Source organism: Theropithecus gelada, chromosome 12 (genome assembly GCF_003255815.1).
Source record: "Theropithecus gelada isolate Dixy chromosome 12, Tgel_1.0, whole genome shotgun sequence".
Taxonomy (NCBI): Eukaryota; Metazoa; Chordata; class Mammalia; order Primates; family Cercopithecidae; genus Theropithecus; species Theropithecus gelada.
The window spans coordinates 38,571,685-38,589,609 of record NC_037680.1 but is presented as its reverse complement, the minus strand read 5'-3'; the positions used below and the strand labels follow the sequence as shown (position 1 = coordinate 38,589,609).

At 37.0% G+C, this 17,925-nt stretch overlaps 1 protein-coding gene across 1 annotated transcript in view; it reads left to right on the top strand.

Moving 5' to 3' along the window:
* Positions 1–11,445, top strand: part of IFIH1 (interferon induced with helicase C domain 1) — a 52,059-nt gene extending 40,614 nt beyond the window's left edge. Inside the window, exons 9-16 of the mRNA XM_025404673.1 lie at positions 147–270; positions 806–1,084; positions 1,554–1,813; positions 4,588–4,737; positions 6,115–6,276; positions 10,246–10,436; positions 10,955–11,045; positions 11,145–11,445. Coding sequence (XP_025260458.1) covers positions 147–270; positions 806–1,084; positions 1,554–1,813; positions 4,588–4,737; positions 6,115–6,276; positions 10,246–10,436; positions 10,955–11,045; positions 11,145–11,324 — 1,437 coding nt within the window. The 3' untranslated portion in view covers positions 11,325–11,445. The remainder of the gene's footprint in view (positions 1–146; positions 271–805; positions 1,085–1,553; positions 1,814–4,587; positions 4,738–6,114; positions 6,277–10,245; positions 10,437–10,954; positions 11,046–11,144) is intronic.
* The last annotated feature ends 6,480 nt before the right edge of the window (positions 11,446–17,925 follow it).

The window sequence follows — 17,925 nt, the reverse complement described above, 5'->3', positions numbered from 1 at the left end:
ACAAGTGATGGGACACTAACCTGTTACTTTGTCTAAACAAAGATTCCAAATCAGATTTATTATAACCTAGAAATTATTTTAACAAAAGTAACGTTATTCTTTTAACAATAAGAATATGTAAGAATAAGTGTGTACTTTATTTTTAGGATCCATTTAAAGAAAAACTTCTAGAAATAATGACAAGGATTCAAACTTATTGTCAAATGAGTCCAATGTCAGATTTTGGAACTCAACCCTATGAACAATGGGCCATTCAAATGGAAAAAAAAGGTAATTTAGGTTTGGACCTAACACTTAGTTTATCCCATGTTTATGCCAAGATTTCAGATGACTATATCACAGATTCCCCAAAGAAATTAAAAGCAAAAGTAGTTCCAAATAGAATTTCTGTGTTCTGTGTAGGACAAGTATAATAAACATGTTCTAATTCCTTTTCTAAGAAAAGAGATTCCAATACTATCCAATTTTCTCTTTGTCTCCAGAGTCTTATATTTATTGTATATTTAAAGTATTGAGATAAATATTAATAGCTCTGTCTCCAAAGGCAAACTCAACTAATATATTTTCATGCCATTCTTCTGTGCATCAGCTACATGTTTTTGCTCAGGCAGAACTCAAGCAGCAAGTCTAGGAGTTGGAAAACTTGCCCTGTTTCAGAGCTCAGGACACATTTTGAGCCTTAACTTGCCCATTTTAAAACCAAGCCAGTTTTGGAGTTAGTAACATAAATATATTCAAGTCCATGGCACAATTTTAGGGGGGTTATATGCTTATTATTTCACTTACATAATATATTTTTTCACAGCTGCAAAAGAAGGAAATCGCAAAGACCGTGTTTGTGCAGAACATTTGAGGAAGTACAATGAGGCCCTACAAATTAATGACACAATTCGAATGATAGATGCATATAATCATCTTGAAACTTTCTATAATGAAGAGAAAGATAAGAAGTTTGCAGTCATAGAAGATGATAGTGATGAGGGTGGTGATGATGAGTATTGTGATGGTGATGAAGATGAGGATGATTTAAAGAAACCTTTGAAACTGGATGAAACAGATAGATTTCTCATGACTTTATTTTTTGGTAAGATTCAAAGTAGCATATACTGGTCTCATTCATTTACCTTTTCAACATGAAGTTACTGCTTCTCATAAGCTCTCCAAAAAGAGAAATATGTTTTGAAAGAAGAAATCCCACTCAGACTGGAACTATTTCTAATTATATGACCAGATTAACTACCAGTTGTATGATCACAGTCAGTCATTTGGTCATTCAGTTTTATTGTCAAAACAATTGTAATGAATTTATTTATTAAACCATCCTAATTATTAGCTATAGTGCAAGATTGTAGATGAGCCACAATTCATGAAATCTTCTAGTATAATTTGTTGTATGCTTTACTAAACTTTTCTTTCAAGTAGTTTTAAAATTAATTAATTTTTAATCAACAAAACTGAATATTTTTTGGTGTACAAAATGTTTGATATATCTATACATTGTGGAATGGCTAAATAAAGCTTGTTAACATATCAACTGTAATTATTTCTTCAAGAAAACAATAAAATGTTGAAAAAACTGGCTGAAAACCCAGAATATGAAAATGAAAAGCTGACCAAATTAAGAAATACCATAATGGAGCAATATACTAGGACTGAGGAATCAGCACGAGGAATAATCTTTACAAAAACACGACAGAGTGCATATGCACTTTCCCAGTGGATTACTGAAAATGAAAAATTTGCTGAAGTAGGAGTCAAAGCCCACCATCTGATAGGAGCTGGACACAGCAGTGAGTTCAAACCCATGACACAGGTATAAATATCCTTTTGGACTTCTTTTCTTTTCTTTCTCTTCTTTTCTTCTTCTCTTCTCTTCTCTTCTCTTCTCTTCTCTTCTCTTATCCTCTTCTCTTCTCTTCTCCTCTTCTTCTTTTCTTTCAGACGAGGTCTCCCTCTGTCACTCAGGCTGAGGAGCAGTGGCATAATCAAGACTCACTGCACCCTTGACCTCCTAGGCTCAAGCAATCCTCCAGCCCCAGCCTCCCAAACAGCTGGGACTCTAGGTGTGCACCACCACACCCAACTAATTTTTTTATCTTTTTTGTAAAAAAGGGGTCCCACTATCTTGCCCTGGCTTGTCTTAAACTCCTGGGCTCAAGCCATCCTTCTGCCTCTGTATTCCAAAGTATTGGGATTATAGGCATAAGCCACTGCGCTCAGCCTGAACTTCTTTTCTTATGCTGTTATTACTCTTCTCAAATTGTTTTTAGTCTTTTTCTACTAATCCTCTCACTATCCACAAATACATTTACAGGATAAAACATGTGTTCTTGAAATAAAATCTAAGCCTAATAGCAACCAAATCTGTGGTTTTTGAGAGGTTATGTGTTGTTTTAGGAGTCATTTTTCCCACATAGTAATTGGAAGAACTTTCTAAGTTTCCCTTGCAAAAATGAGTGACAGGTAAACTTAATAACAAAGTTCAGAAATGATTGCAATATAGTATCAAGTGGAAAATTCAAACTCCCACAAAAATGTGTGCGTTATAACTAGAACTATGCAAAATATGTTTACATAGAATGAGACCTATAGGGAAACTTGGAAAAATTAAAGAATTTGATACATTAGAGATTTGGGATTCTGATAAGTAGGTTTTCTGTTCCTTTTTAAGGTGTTTTGTTTTATTTTGTTTACATGCTGCTTACTGTGAGCATAGTAAAAAACACTTGGGTAAGAAAAAAAGGCACTTGTAGACATAACAAGCATGCATAAAGCAATGATGTCTTGTTAAAGTAAAATATTCTTCTGAGGGATAAGGTCATATTGACCCTGAGTCTTTCTGGACAAATGGATATTTCCTTTCTATTATAGTTATCACTATTCAAGCCAATGGAGCAAATTAATTCTGTTTCAGTGTTTGCTGGGGAAAAATTCTTGAAATGGTTCACTATAACTCTTTATATACCCTCTACGTGCACTCCTGTGAGCGCTGCCAATAAAATTAATGCCAGAGAAAGTACTGTTTTCCTTGGGTAACAAGTTTGCTTCTTTCTTTTTGATGAGATGTAGTTTGCTTAATATGTTTTTCTTTTTGCCTTAGCTTCCAGAAAGCTAGCAGGCAAAATTCAAGTTCAGTCTCACAGCGTCTGTGTTGATTCTTATGAGTCCTGTTTTTACATTTCTTTTATATTAGCTTTAGCATTATGACTTTCATTGTAAGACGGCTAAGCTTCTCTTTAAAAAGAGGTAGAGTGCAAATGAAAAGCCTAGTTCAAGCTACTTTCTGCTCCTTATTCATTTCAAACCTAGGGGCTATATGCCAAAATTCAGAACATATTCCCTTCCTTCCCCACTCCTTGCATCCTCACCTTGTAAACTGGGGTGGATAAACTCCTTAGCAATGGTGTTAGGCATCTACGTGATGTGACTTGAAGATCTGACACTGTCTGGAATTTTTGTTATTAAAGTTACTCCTTCAAATTAAGACACAGGCATCTTCTACTAAAACCCAAGGACATGCAAGTTTTTATCGGGAGGTGTGAGGGCAGGAGGGAGAAATTTTCGGAGAAGACTCAAAAGAGGCCTTTCTACAGGGTTCTCCAACAGTTAGGAGTCAAATAAGGACTCACGCTCCTCTCAGAAGAAAGGGAAGGGGATGGAAGAACATAGTTTTGGTCTGGCAGCTTTATTTTTGTTTAATGTATGGGGGCAAAACACAGTGTGGATGTGCACCAAATGCCCACTGGACCAACAACTTTGATGAGAGTGGTTATGAAAATAAAACCACATTGTCCATATCAAGCTAGGTTTGTGCTCACTCATTTCTCCCATGTAAGGATAAGAGGGCATATTTTAATTTATTTATATTGACTTTCAAAATTCAGAGATTTTTCATTTGAAAATAGTTTTAATTACAGTTGTATAACCTCTTCTTTTATTTTTATTTATATTATCCCTTTGAATCAAGAATATATTTGCCTCATTCAAAATTAATAAAGCACAAGGCATACCACTGACTTTTAGTCTTCCAGCTTCCCTCCCCAGATGCAGCCAATGTTTTCAGTTTATCTTGTGTCCTTTTAGGAATATTCCATAGCTTCTCGCTGAAATGGTTCTTAAAGTGACCAAATGCATATACAGTGTGCATTTTCTCTGTGACTGAAAACAATATATCAAAGCATCTCTGCATCTTATCCTCTAAATATTAAAGATTCTGAAGTTAATGTAGTGGGGGAAAAGCCCATTTTAGTTTCTGATTGTCATATCCTCTTCTCAACCGACAGCCCCTCCTTTCTTCCTCTGGAGTCACCCATCAGTTTATTTCCTTGGCATAAAATATGGTCTTCCCACCTCCAGACTGGATGATGGAAATATTTTTGTTATTGTGTGGTAATCCCAGATTGGAAATCAAATGTTGTCTCACCATTATGTCTTTGTTCAATGCCAAAAACAGATGGCAACAAATCCATGTATGATCTAATCCTTTGATTTACACTGACCAGTTGCAATTTATTATTTCTTCCTCTAATTAGAAGATTTTAATGTGTTTAGCATCACAAAATTTAATTTATTAAAATGTTTCTACAGAATGAACAAAAAGAAGTCATTAGTAAATTTCGCACTGGAAAAATAAATCTGCTTATCGCTACCACAGTGGCAGAAGAAGGTCTGGATATTAAAGAATGTAACATTGTTATCCGTTATGGTCTTGTCACCAATGAAATAGCCATGGTCCAGGTACATTCAAATACCTTTACTTACTATGTTAATTTTTATTTGTGTGTTCCTATTTTAATTGCTTTCTTTTAGTTAAACAGCACAAAACATCTTTTTAGTTTTTAAAACAAAGCCCTTTTCCTGTTAAAAGAGCATTTCTAAAATGCTGTGCACTGTTGCCTTTCATATTGCTGTCAATTCATATGATAACCAGATACCTGTTGTATGTTTAAACAACAACTCCTCTTTGGTTATGTCTGTACCCTAAGGCTTTCCAGGACCATGACACCAGCCCCATTTGTAAGAGTCAAAAGCAGCCTCCTCATTCCTAGGATGTCTGTGAGCCCCCGGCTGGACCGGGAATCTAAAGTACGCTGTCCCACGATTGTCTGATGAAGTAACATGCCCAAACCTGAGGGAGCCCTGCTGTTTCTGCATTTTATTCCCTTATCCTTTCCAATTTTCTGTATGTTTAGAAGTTTTCATGATAAAATGTTGGTTGGGGGCAGACTTATAAATGCAAAAATAAATAAAAGAGTGAGATGTTCTGTTTTCATTCAGATTTCACGTTATCTCTTACCCACCTGTGTTAATGGAATTATTGTAACCTTCTGTTGAGTAGGCATAGGTTTATGCTGATTAATATACTATTCTTCCTATAAAATTAACTGAAGGGTTTTCAAAATAATTTAAATTGCATCCTTGAATAAAAGGCAAGTCATAGAAGACTAAGATAACCAGACTGCCATCAAATTAGCAAATAATTTTATTTCAGGAGTTTATTTGTAAGTCAGTGATAAACTTAGTAATAAAACTTAGAATACATTTTTCCTTGGGAATAATTTTATAGTTGATAGGCTCCTGGGCCAGGCCACAGAAGTTTCTATTAGTCAAAATATAGCTGAATATCAAGAAAGTTATCATCATGTTAAATGTATTCCCATGGGAAAATGTGCTAAGAATGTAACGTAGGATGCCAGAAACTGACCTGCCTTCTTACCAGCCCTGGTGTCAAGGTCAGAGATGACCCTTCTCTCCATTCATTCCTCCCAGCTTCCTACCAAGAAAGACGACTCCTCAGTCCACGTCATTGATCATGGTTCTCATAGTTTGAGAGAGAATTTCCGAGAGCAAAAAGGCTGGACAGGATGATATTATGTCATTGAGGCCTAATCATCATCACTGTAGAACACTGTTTCTGTATTAAAGCTTATTTTAAGTTTCAAAGAGCTGACTTACAAGGATGGATTAATAACTAACTTTACCCATTTAAAGACTGGCATGCTGAACAACCCAATATCATTTCATTCTGAGCAGTGAATATCATTCCCAGAAAAAAACAGGAAGATTTGTATCACAGCGTACCCTTTCATTTACTTGATTTATTTGTGTTTTCAGGCCCGTGGTCGAGCCAGAGCTGATGAGAGCACCTATGTCCTGGTTGCTCACAGCGGTTCAGGAGTTATCGAACGTGAGACAGTTAATGATTTCCGAGAGAAGATGATGTATAAAGCTATACACTGTGTTCAAAATATGAAACCAGAGGAGTATGCTCATAAGGTATTGTTGGCTACCTCTGAATTTGATTTTCATTTAAAAATGGCCACATGTGGTTACCATTGATATCTCTGTGGCTCATTCTCCAGAAAAAAATTGTGCTGAATTATAAGTTTCTGTTTAGTGAACTGTGCTTAATCCGGATTCACATGCAGAGAATCGAGATCCATAGTGGGCAGGAAATTACCGGGGAGCCGTTGCTCCTTCCAGTGAAACCAACCATAAATTTTGATAATGTAAATTTACCCTGCCTTGTTCCAGAAAGACTGCTGCAACTCACTGATTCAATCCAACATGGTAATTTTGGTTTGACCCAATTTGTTTGTAAAGGCACCATTTTTAAATTTCAGAAATGTAGATGAAATGCTTACTGTGTGCCAGGTAACATTATAGGAATAGCCAACAGAGGCAAACAAAACACATAAGACTCCTGCTGCATGAAGTTTGTATTTCTAGTGTGAGCCTGGTGAGATTTGGAGGACAGAAACAGTAAACAAACATTAAAAAACAAGAAATATAACATATCAAGATAAGTAAAGAGAATTAGAATAGGATGATATGAAACAACTGACTAGATGGATACTTTCTCTTTTTTTGTAGTTTTTGAAATTCTTTTTTTTTTATTATGTTTTATGTTCTGGGTACATGTGCACAACGTGCAGGTTTGTTACATATATATACATGTGCCATGTTGGTGTGCTGCACCCATTAACTCGTCATTTACAGTAGGTATATCTCCTAATGCTATCCCTCCCCTCTCCCCCGACCCCACGACAGGCCCTGGTGTGCGATGTGCCCCTTCCTGTGTCCAGGTGTTCTCGTTGTTCAATTCCCACCTATGAGTGAGAACATGCAGTGTTTGGTTTTCTGTCCTTGCGATAGTTTGCTCAGAATGATGGTTTTCAGTTTCATCCATTTCCCTACAAAGGACATGAACTCATCGTTTTTTATGGCTGCATAGACTACATGGATACTTTCAACTGGGTGGTTGAGGAAGGTCTCTTAGAAGGAGTGACACTGAAGCTGCATCTGAATGATAAGAAAATACAGAATATGTCATATAGCTACATCTCAATTTACTAACGCACAGTTATTTGAGTTGTGCAAAGGAATGCAGTGAAGAAAGAATGTATTTCTATAGTATTTCAGGAAATCCCCCATACCACTGAATTAAAGACTGTAACTACTATAATAGCAAACAATCCATTTAGAAGAAAATTCACACCCTTGCATATGGGTGTGAATGTTAGTTTCTTAACATTGGAATTGGCTCTACCTTAAATAGAGTTTCACTAAAGGAATGCTTTCAAATTGGTGTGCATTGCTATTACCAACTCCAAGGTTTCCTGACCAGGTTTCTGCACAAACCTTTATTTTAAAACTGCTTTAAATACAAGGCAAAGCAAACATTTTAGAGTATCAAATCAAACTTTTATCACCAAATTATGCTACTGGAAAGTTACTGCCTCCCAGTTAATATCCTAAGAGAATTAATCAAGTAGATGTTTACAAAGACTGATATTTTAAGAGTAGTTTTTTGGGGGTCAACACTAGGACAATCTCTGGAGTTTAAGGGTCAAACTCTTCCAGACATTCTTTAGAATAAGACACTGTCCCTTTGGAGGCCCCAGAATGGACTATATTTTTAGGTCTCCTTTGGCCAAGAAACCTGCCCTCCTAAAACAACTTTGGGTAGATGAACTGAAAGTAGGAGTGGCAATGGGGAAGGAGGGGTACACGCCACCAGTAACCTGTTCAAAGCCTGTAGAAAACATTGCTACTGGGAAGATGTTTACTTTCTTCTAATTTGAGCATCCTTCTCAACACAATCTTCAGGCAACCACTAATGAATAATGAGAATTGACAGATAAGATGAAATCTTTTTTCCATGTCATAAACACAGTTTATATATAACAGAGCTTCTTAAAATTAAATCAGACTTCTAGGAGCAAGTTGATCACCATAAATGTTTTTCTCTAGCATTGATTCAATTTTTGCCACATTATTACACTCTATTTGGACTTAGGCTGATTGTAGCTGTGCCTCCTGTATATTTATTATGAGTTATTTTGTTTGTTTGTTTGTTTGTTTGCCCCTCTAGTTACTTCAAATTCCTTTGCTATTTTAGAGTTAGTCTTTTAGCTTCTGATGTCCTGATTACAAATCCATACACTTACCTTGGCTTTATTTTTTTTCTGACTCATTCATACACATTTAATTCCCACATGTATGTGATCCTATAATTACGTTATCAGCTCACTGACCTGTAAATGTCTTATAAAAGTAACCTATTTTAACTTTTAGGGAAAAATATTTCAATGTATTTTTCTATAATTTACATAGGAAATTCATCTTGGTACTTTTCTGATTAACCTATTATATAGCCTCTGAGCTTGCTTGCAAGGTTTTATTCTCTTTTCTATGCTATATGTGGCTGCCTTGAAGGGAGATCTAAAATGTAGAGTTAGGAGCCAAAGAGATGGGCTTTGTTCATCTGCACTGATGACTTACTTCTACTGAAAATTTCCCCTCGGTCTTAAAGAAAACAATTACTTCCTCCATAATTTAATATAAATATTTCATCTATGAGAGGTCAGTTTGGAGGTAAATTATTCAAGAACCAGATTTTTCTACCATGAAGTTGTGTTAGTATAAACACTGGTCAGTCCCTATGTCAACTTTCATATGTTACATAAACTAGATTATTTCTGTTATAAAATAAGTGCTGCTGCTAGTCACAGAGCCTAGAATAAAGATGTTTATGGGCATATTCTCTCACATAAGGAATCTAGGCAGTATTGGCTCCATGATGTTATGAGGAATCCAGGCCTTTTCTCTCTCTTTTATGCCATTATAGCATTGGGCTTTCATTCTCATGGTCGAAGATGGCTTTTAGAATTTCAGCTGCCACATCCTCATTCTAGGCAGGAAGTAAGAAGAAAATGGAAAGAGCGAAAGGTACACATGCCAGCTATCTACTTTTTGAGAAGATTTTCTGAAAATTCCACTCAACAGCTTTTTACATGTCATTGACTGCTGGTTTGGAAATGTAGTCATTTAGCTAGCGTATTTCCACCCAGAATAAAATTATGACTCTGTTAGGGAAAATGGACACTGAGGGCAAAACTAGCAGTTTCTGCCACAAATGTGTAAACAGTAGACTGATTAAGATGGTGAAGGGTCTGAAAATTATAAAGCATGAAAAAAGATTAAAGGAATTTAGGTGCTTAGCATAGATTAGAGAAGACATTAGTAATGTAATAATAGTGTTTAGTAAAGAGATTCCATGTGGGAGGAAGTTTAGACCTATTTTACGGAACAGAATTAAAGCAAATGGGTAGGCTGGCGCAGTAGCTCACTCCTGTAATCCCAGCACTTTGGGAGGCTGAGGCAGGTGGATCACTGAGATCAAGAGTTTGAGACCAGCCTGGGCAATATGGCAAAACTCCATCTCTACTAAAAATACAAAAATTAGCTGAGCATGGTGGCAGGTGCCTAGAATCCAAGCTACTTGGGAGGCTAAGGCAGAAGAATCACTTGAACCCAGGAGATGGAGGTTGCAGTGACCCGAGATAGTACCACCACAATCCAGCCTGGGCAGCAGAGCAAGACTCCATCTAAATAAATAAATAAATAAATAAATAAATAAATAAATAAATAAAACAAATGGGTAGGCTAGACAGAGAATTTTTGTTGAATATTGCTAAGGACTTTCTCACAATAGAACTTTTCTGAAATGGAATGGGCTACTTTTTGAATACCTAAAGATTGCATATTTTCATGGTTACAGGAGATGATTATATACCAAGTTCTTTGCGGGGAGGGTTATTACCTCATTATTTTTATTTCCTAGACCATGAGCTAACTGTGTATTTTCACAACTAAGACCTCCAAATTTCAGGAGACTTACTTCTATGAAACTGAGAAAAGAAAACAAACCTGAAACCACTAACTATTCCTTTCTCTGTCCAGATTTTGGAATTACAGATGCAAAGTATAATGGAAAAGAAAATGAAAACTAAGAGAAGTATTGCCAAGCATTACAAGAATAACCCATCACTAATAACTTTCCTTTGCAAAAACTGCAGCGTGCTAGCCTGTTCTGGGGAAGATATCCATGTAATTGAGAAAATGCATCACGTCAATATGACCCCAGAATTCAAGTGAGTCCAGAAAGACCTATCTTTAAATTTTTCCACAAGGGGTGAGGCAGGCTGCATTGTAAATGTTCTTTCAAAATAGTGCAAATGAGAATCATTTATTTTACAACTTCCTCTCCTTTAGCCTCTCAATTATATTCCTATTTTAAATGTCTATGTTTTAAATAAACTGCACTGGTGCAGGAAAAGAGAAGTGTAAGACCCAAAGCCATTTTTGATCCAAGGCATGTATTTTTGTATGCTCATCATTTGTTCTCAAATTTTTGAACAACTAAAGTCAAGCTAATATAACCAACAGACTTGAAAGAAGTTACAAAAGGCAACATGCCCCTTGAGAGGTATGTGTAGAAGAGAAGCATTGCCTTAGTTGCCATAACAAGCCTGGCAAGCAGGAGGGAAGGAAGGAATGCCATATAGAATACTGCAGGCATGTGGTTGAGCTCCAGGTCCAAAAACCCATGAACTACACATTGGTATTTTGTCAGTTCTCTGTGATGATTCTTTTCCTTTGATACTTATAGGGAACTTTACATTGTAAGAGAAAACAAAGCCCTGCAAAAGAAGTGTGCTGACTATCAAACAAACGGTGAAATCATCTGCAAATGTGGCCAGGTGAGTAAATTGCTGTGGGCCTGATTTTACTTTAGCCAAAAGGAATGTTTAATTGCATGTGCATTTAATTTTCCTCTTGCTCTCTCTTTTGTTTTTCAGGCTTGGGGAACAATGATGGTGCACAAAGGCTTAGATTTGCCTTGTCTCAAAATAAGGAATTTTGTAGTGGTTTTCAAAAATAATTCAACAAAGAAACAATACAAAAAGTGGGTTGAATTACCTATCACATTTCCCAATCTTGACTATTCGGAATGCTGTTTATTTAGTGATGAGGATTAACACTTGACTCAAGATTCTTTTAAAATACTATCAGTTAAACATTTAATAAGATTATGATTAATGTATTCATTATACTACAGAACTGACATAAGAATCAATAAAATGATTGTTTTACTCTGCATTGAACTTTTTAAGAACACAATATATTATGCATGATCCATCTCATTGGTGGGCAGGGGTAAGGAAAATCTCCCAATAATTCTCATTAGTGTAGAGCATTACAGTCCTGTGGAAAGAATGCTGAAGTACAAATGAAAATTCAAGGTATCAGTCTCAGGTCTGTCACTAATTTTCAGAATACAATTAGGAAAATCAGTTCATCTTTCGGAACCAGTCTCCTTATTGATGAAATGGTCATAACATTCCGTGGTTTTGCTTTTTATTAATTTTGTATTGCTTTATAACCAGTTGCCACAAATGTAGTGGCTTAAAACAACACTCATTAATTATAACACATATCCTGTTGGTCAGAAGGGCAGGGTTCTCTGCTCAGGGTCTCACAAAATTGAAATTGAGGTGTCAGCCAGACTGTGTTCTCATCTGGAGGCACTGGGGAAAGAATCCACTTCCAAGTTCATTCAGAGTTTTGGCAGAGTTTGTTTCCTTGCAGCTGTCTGACTAGGATGGCTGTTTTGCTGTCTGTCCATTGGGGATCGCTCTCAGCTCCAGCAATGCCCCTACCACATAGCATGCTCAAGGCTCTTTCCCAGCACAGATATTTGCTTCTTCAGGGTCAGAAGAAGAATCTCTCTTTCAAGTCTGCTCCGATAGAGTCTTAGATAGGTTAACTGTAAACATAGAAGTGACTGTCTCATCATATCCGTAGGTTCTGCTTACACTCACCGCAAGGGGATTATTCAGGGAATCACCCCAGCCAGTGGAAATTGTGGGGACCATCTTAGAGCTTTGCCTCCTACATCACTTGCCCAGTCTTTGCAACTAAATGATATCATAGGAAAGCACTTTAAAAACTATGAAATACCATCAAAGACCGGTTAAGAAGCAGCATCAAGTAGCTTAAGGCTTCCTTCCTAGATCTTCCCTTCCACGAACATAGCACTATGCTGTAGAACTACCTAACGACAGAGTAGTGGCTAAATCCAGGCTGACCATTAATGCCAACAAGATTACTCATGTCCCTGGACAGCCATTCACCTCCCACTCTAGGATTCACACTGGAGTTAGCAGGGAGTAGATGCTGAGTGTTATTAGAGAATAAAGAGAAAAATGTCTGCCTCTGCCCCTCCCAGAACACTGCGGACAATTCTCCCAGTAGAAAAGCAGCCTCTTTTGACAAGGAAGAGCCGCATGATTCAGACAGAAGCCACAATTGACCATTTTAACCAAAACTTAGCAAGTCTCACAGATGGCTTGCTCCAAGGGAACAGTTACCTCCTGTGACTAAGGAGAAACAAAATGTTGGAGGGTGTGAAAAGAACATTCTTCTAAAGCTTTGATGGATTAATTGAGTTGATATTACAGTAGTTTTGAATCTTTCCTTGATAATGCCTAAGCAGAGATCAATATTAACCAATGAGATATCTTGGGTATACAGGAGGACAAAAGAAGACACACATAATTGATAGTTTTCTTAAAATACTTTTTAAAACTCCAGCTGACTCCATTTAAAGTATTGCTGTCTTCTAGAATGTTTTGGAAACTATGCAAGAAACCAAATGCATAAAATAGCTAAATGTACTACTGTAACATATGTAGACTGTTTTTGAGGTGTCAACAAATATCAGGTTTTTTCATCTATGTTTTTCAGTAACTTTTTTCAATTAAAAAAGTGTTATTTTTACTTTAAAGTTTTAAAATACATGTTTCAAATAGTGTGAAACTTAATATGTGATGGTACCTGAAAACTTGAACTATGGTGCATATGTTTCATTCAAAAAATAACGATGATTATTGTAGCATTTCAGCTGATTGTCACTGAACAGTTCAATACTCGTGATATTTTAGGGTCACTTACAGAGTATGTTAGACATCAGCCTGTGAGAATGCCTGAGTTTTAGTTTCCATAAGACTTTCGGCCAGGCCCAGAGGCTCACGCCTAGAATCCCAACACTTGGGGAGGCCGAGACAATGGATCACTTGAAGTCGGGAGTTCAACATCAGCTGGCCAACATGGTGAAAAGCCATCTCTACTAAAATACAAAAATTAGTGGTAGCAGGCACCTGTAAACCCAGCTAATCAGGAGGCTGAGGCAGGAGAATCGCTTGAACCTAGGAGGCGGAGATGGTGGTGAGCCAAGATCGTGCCACCGCACTCCAGCCTGGGCGAAAGAGTGAGACTCTGCCTCACAAAATAAAACAAAAAAAAAAGACCACCTTCAACCGGTGGGTAACTTTGAACAACCTTAGTTCGCAGTATTCTGTCCCCTGGAAAATGAGAGATTGGATTAGATAATATCAAAGGACGCTTACAACTATAGCATCCTCATAGTTCCATGCTTCTGGCTCACTTCCTGCTTTCAGTTTAAGACCTTGTCCATTCATTAAGACCTTGATATTACTTGTAGTAATATCAACCGAGGCTAAATACCTGCTCAGTATAATACATATTGAAATGTAGCTCATGTATGTTACAAGGCATTGTAAGGATCTCACAGAACAGGTACCCTGTCTGGAGTCACGTGTCTTAGGGCAGTTTCAAAAGGCCCACAAGTGCCAGGAAATTATAGAACAAGTATTTTCAAACCAACAGATTATTGACAGACCTGATTGATAAGAAATATAAAGCATAATATTTCAGACCACATGAAATTAAAATACAGCAACTTAGAGTTTATGTAAATATCTTGAATGTAAGGCATTGATTATGGCAACACAAACATAAATAAGATACGATTTTCCAAAGGATGATTAATTAGTGCATGTCACAAGTAATTGTGAAAGTGCATAATGCTATAGATTCCTCTCTGCAGTCTAATAGTCCCTATAGCAGAGTGGTATGCCTTAGAGAAAAGAATTCTGGTGTTTTCAATTCAGTTGACCATAAAGCCAAAGAGGGTTGGAGTTTCTCTTATCATTGTTGCTTTTAAGATTTAAGAGACTCAAACACACATATGTGCCAATGGGGAAGAATAATAGAGAGTGATAAAATATTAGCATTGTCCAACTCCAAAAAAAATTGCTTATTGGGTATTATTGATTCATTCTACCAAATGCTCTTGCTATAGTCTTTTCTGGTCTCCCTGATCCTTTCTCAAATGAGTGCCTCTGCACGTGGTTAGAAGTTGTTCTTTGCCAACTCTTCAGCAGATACCCTTTATGGTCTTCAAACACAAAACCCAAATGTCACTTCCCAGAATCTAGCACGTTCACATTTTCTAAACTGGAATGGAGAGAAATGTATGGAAGGTATCTCTCCCTCCTCCTGAGCGTGATAAAACGCTCACTCCCAAAATCTGGCTAACAATTATGTGAGTCATAACAATAAAGAAATAAGAAAATTAGTTTTTTCCTTCTAAGACTTATGAAGTTTATTTGAAATTTCTTCTGCATTCTTCAGTTTGTGCATTTCTACTTAGTCTTACTAGATAGATGATTTTATATATTTTACAGGGACAGCCTTTTTATAGGGACAGCACAGAGTAAGACAAACTTGGGTTTGGATCCTCACTGGCTTTGTGATTGGGCAAGCCACTTAATCTCTCTGAGACCATAGGGAACTATAATAATATCAACCTTGAGGGACTCTAATGAAAATTTGGATATTTCATGGAGCATGTTTAGTTGTTGTCACCTCATAGGAATTAATGTATAGAATATAGGAGCAGGAGTTGCCCGAAGAATACCAGCAATTGTAGTAGCCTCAGCTACTACTATGAAAAACATAGATGAAAAAACCTGATATTTGTTGACACCTCAAAAACAGTCTACATAAGTTGCAGTAGTACAAAATAGAAGCAAAAACAGCAGTTAGATGACACTAGGCAAGTCTGCTGTGTGGATAGGGTAACGGTATAGCATACTAATAGTGAATTTTAGATCTATGTTTAACATTTAAGTAGGATATAAACAAGATTGGAGCCCTCTCCCTTTCATCAATGGTTAGCTCAAAAGACTCATCCCAAAAAAGTAAGTAGTATCTGTAATGAAACATCGTTGCTATGAATATGCTATTCAGTGTAGCTGGGGGACAATTTAATGTCCAGATCTTCTATGGACATAACAAAAAGATACATATCATCAATATATACACATAAGTGTTACTTTCCACAAATGGTCTTCTTCCCATAGCCTCATCTACCATCTGGGCTTTAACTTGGATTTAAAAGTTATGAATTAATAAATAAGGCTCAGCACTTTCCAATCTCATCTTCAAGTAGATCTGCAATGCTTTAAAATGTTGTGATCAGTGTAACCCAATTGAAGCTGGGCCTCTTCGTGGTTTCTCTCAGCAGGGAGTTGTATTTAGAAGAAACTCAACAACAGTGTCTAAATTAATATAAAACCAACTTAAAGGTTTATTCCTGACATGCAAATGAAAAAGTTCCAAAGAAAAATTATGTATTATACAATATTTTAAAAAATTATTTTAACTTTGTATTTCCCAAAGAACCATTTAGTATAGCATGAACACTACTTCTTAGTGTACTTCTCCTTAAAATTATGTTCCTAAAATCATCATGTGTAGCTGTTTATCTCCCTGGCCCCTTCTCCTAAGGTCTCCCTGATTGCTTCCTTCATAATGTAAATCAATATGGTTTTACTATGTTTATTTCTTTGCCTCACTCTGTTCAGTATCCCAGACTTGATGGATGCCTGAACCACAAATGGTTTTTATATCTTAGAAATGGGAATGGGGCATTGAATCTATAAATTACCTTGGGCAGTATGGCCATTTTCACAATATTGATTCTTCCTATCCATGAGCATGGTATGTTCTTCCATTTGTTTGTGTCCTCTTTTATTTCACTAAGCAGTGGTTTGTAGTTCTCCTTGAAGAGGTCCTTTACATCCCTTGTAAGTTGGATTCCTAGGTATTTTATTCTCTTTGAAGCAATTGTGAATGGAAGTTCATTCATGATTTGGCTCTGTGTTTGTCTGTTATTGGTGTATAAGAATGCTTGTGATTTTTGCACATTAATTTTGTATCCTGAGACATCAAAACCACAATGAGATACCATCTCACACCAGTTAGAATGGCGATCATTAAAAAGTCAGGAAACAACAGGTGCTGGAGAGGATGTGGAGAAATAGGAACACTTTTACACTGTTGGTGGGATTGTAAACTAGTTCAACCATTATGGAAAACAGTATGGCGATTCCTCAAGGATCTAGAACTAGATGTACCATATGACCCAGCCATCCCATTACTGGGGATATACCCAAAGGATTATAAATTATGCTGCTATAAAGACACATGCACACGTATGTTTATTGCAGCACTATTCACAATAGCAAAGACTTGGAATCAACCCAAATGTCCATCAGTGACAGATTGGATTAAGAAAATGTGGCACATATACACCATGGAATACTATGCAGCCATAAAAAAGGATGAGTTTGCGTCCTTTGTAGGGACATGGATGCAGCTGGAAACCATCATTCTTAGCAAACTATCACAAGAACAGAAAACCAAACACCACATGTTCTCACTCATAGGTGGGAACTGAACAATGAGATCACTTGGACTCAGGAAGGGGAACATCACACACCAGGGCCTATCATGGGGAGGGGGGAGGGGGGAGGGATTGCATTGGGAGTTATACCTGATGTAAATGACGAGTTGATGGGTGCAGCACACCAACATGGCACAAGTATACATATGTAACAAACCTGCACGTTATGCACATGTACCCTACAACTTAAAGTATAATAATAATAAATAAATTAAAAAAAAAAAAAAAAAAGAAATGGGAATGGGGGAGGGGGAATTCTGTGAATATTCATATTAATATTTTTAGTCCCTACAATATCAGAAAACAACAGTGCCAGTTATCAATTTGTTGACTTTTATCTCCAAATTCAACTTTTTTGTCAGGTCTCTGAAAATGCATCTGGGCCCTTTAAATATTTTTTCTTTGCCTCCTGGCAAGATATTAGGCTTTGCAAGTGGGAGGGACTGGAGAGACATTGCAGGAAAAAAGGGTTGGGTTTTGCTTCCTGCTTCTTGTGTGCTTGCTTAGCCAGCTCCTGCAGTGTGGGTGGCTTCTCTAGCATCCAGTTCCTGTAGTCTATGTGACTTTCTCCAGCAGCAAGGTCTTACAGTGCACTGCAGCCAGCAGTTCTCCTCAGGCAGTTTTGTGTTGAGTGCCTCAAGTGACACCTCTTATGAATAGCTTTCCCTAGCACCCTAGGGGGAACATTTCCAGCAAGTTCCATTGGCACCACAGCAACTTCTCCACCATTCAGTGACCCACACCCATAACTGCCTTCTCCAGTAACGCCTTGATTTCAGCCTTGCATACTCTCTCTCAGGTCTAACAGTGGTGGCTGCTTCATATATCTGCTATTTCTATGTCCTTTATAATTAGTTTTACTTCTTATTAGGTAATCCTCTGTTACTTCAATACTGATATAGTTCATAATTATTTATATCAAACTTTATCTGTTCATATTACTATGTGGTTTCTCCCTTCAGACTGGA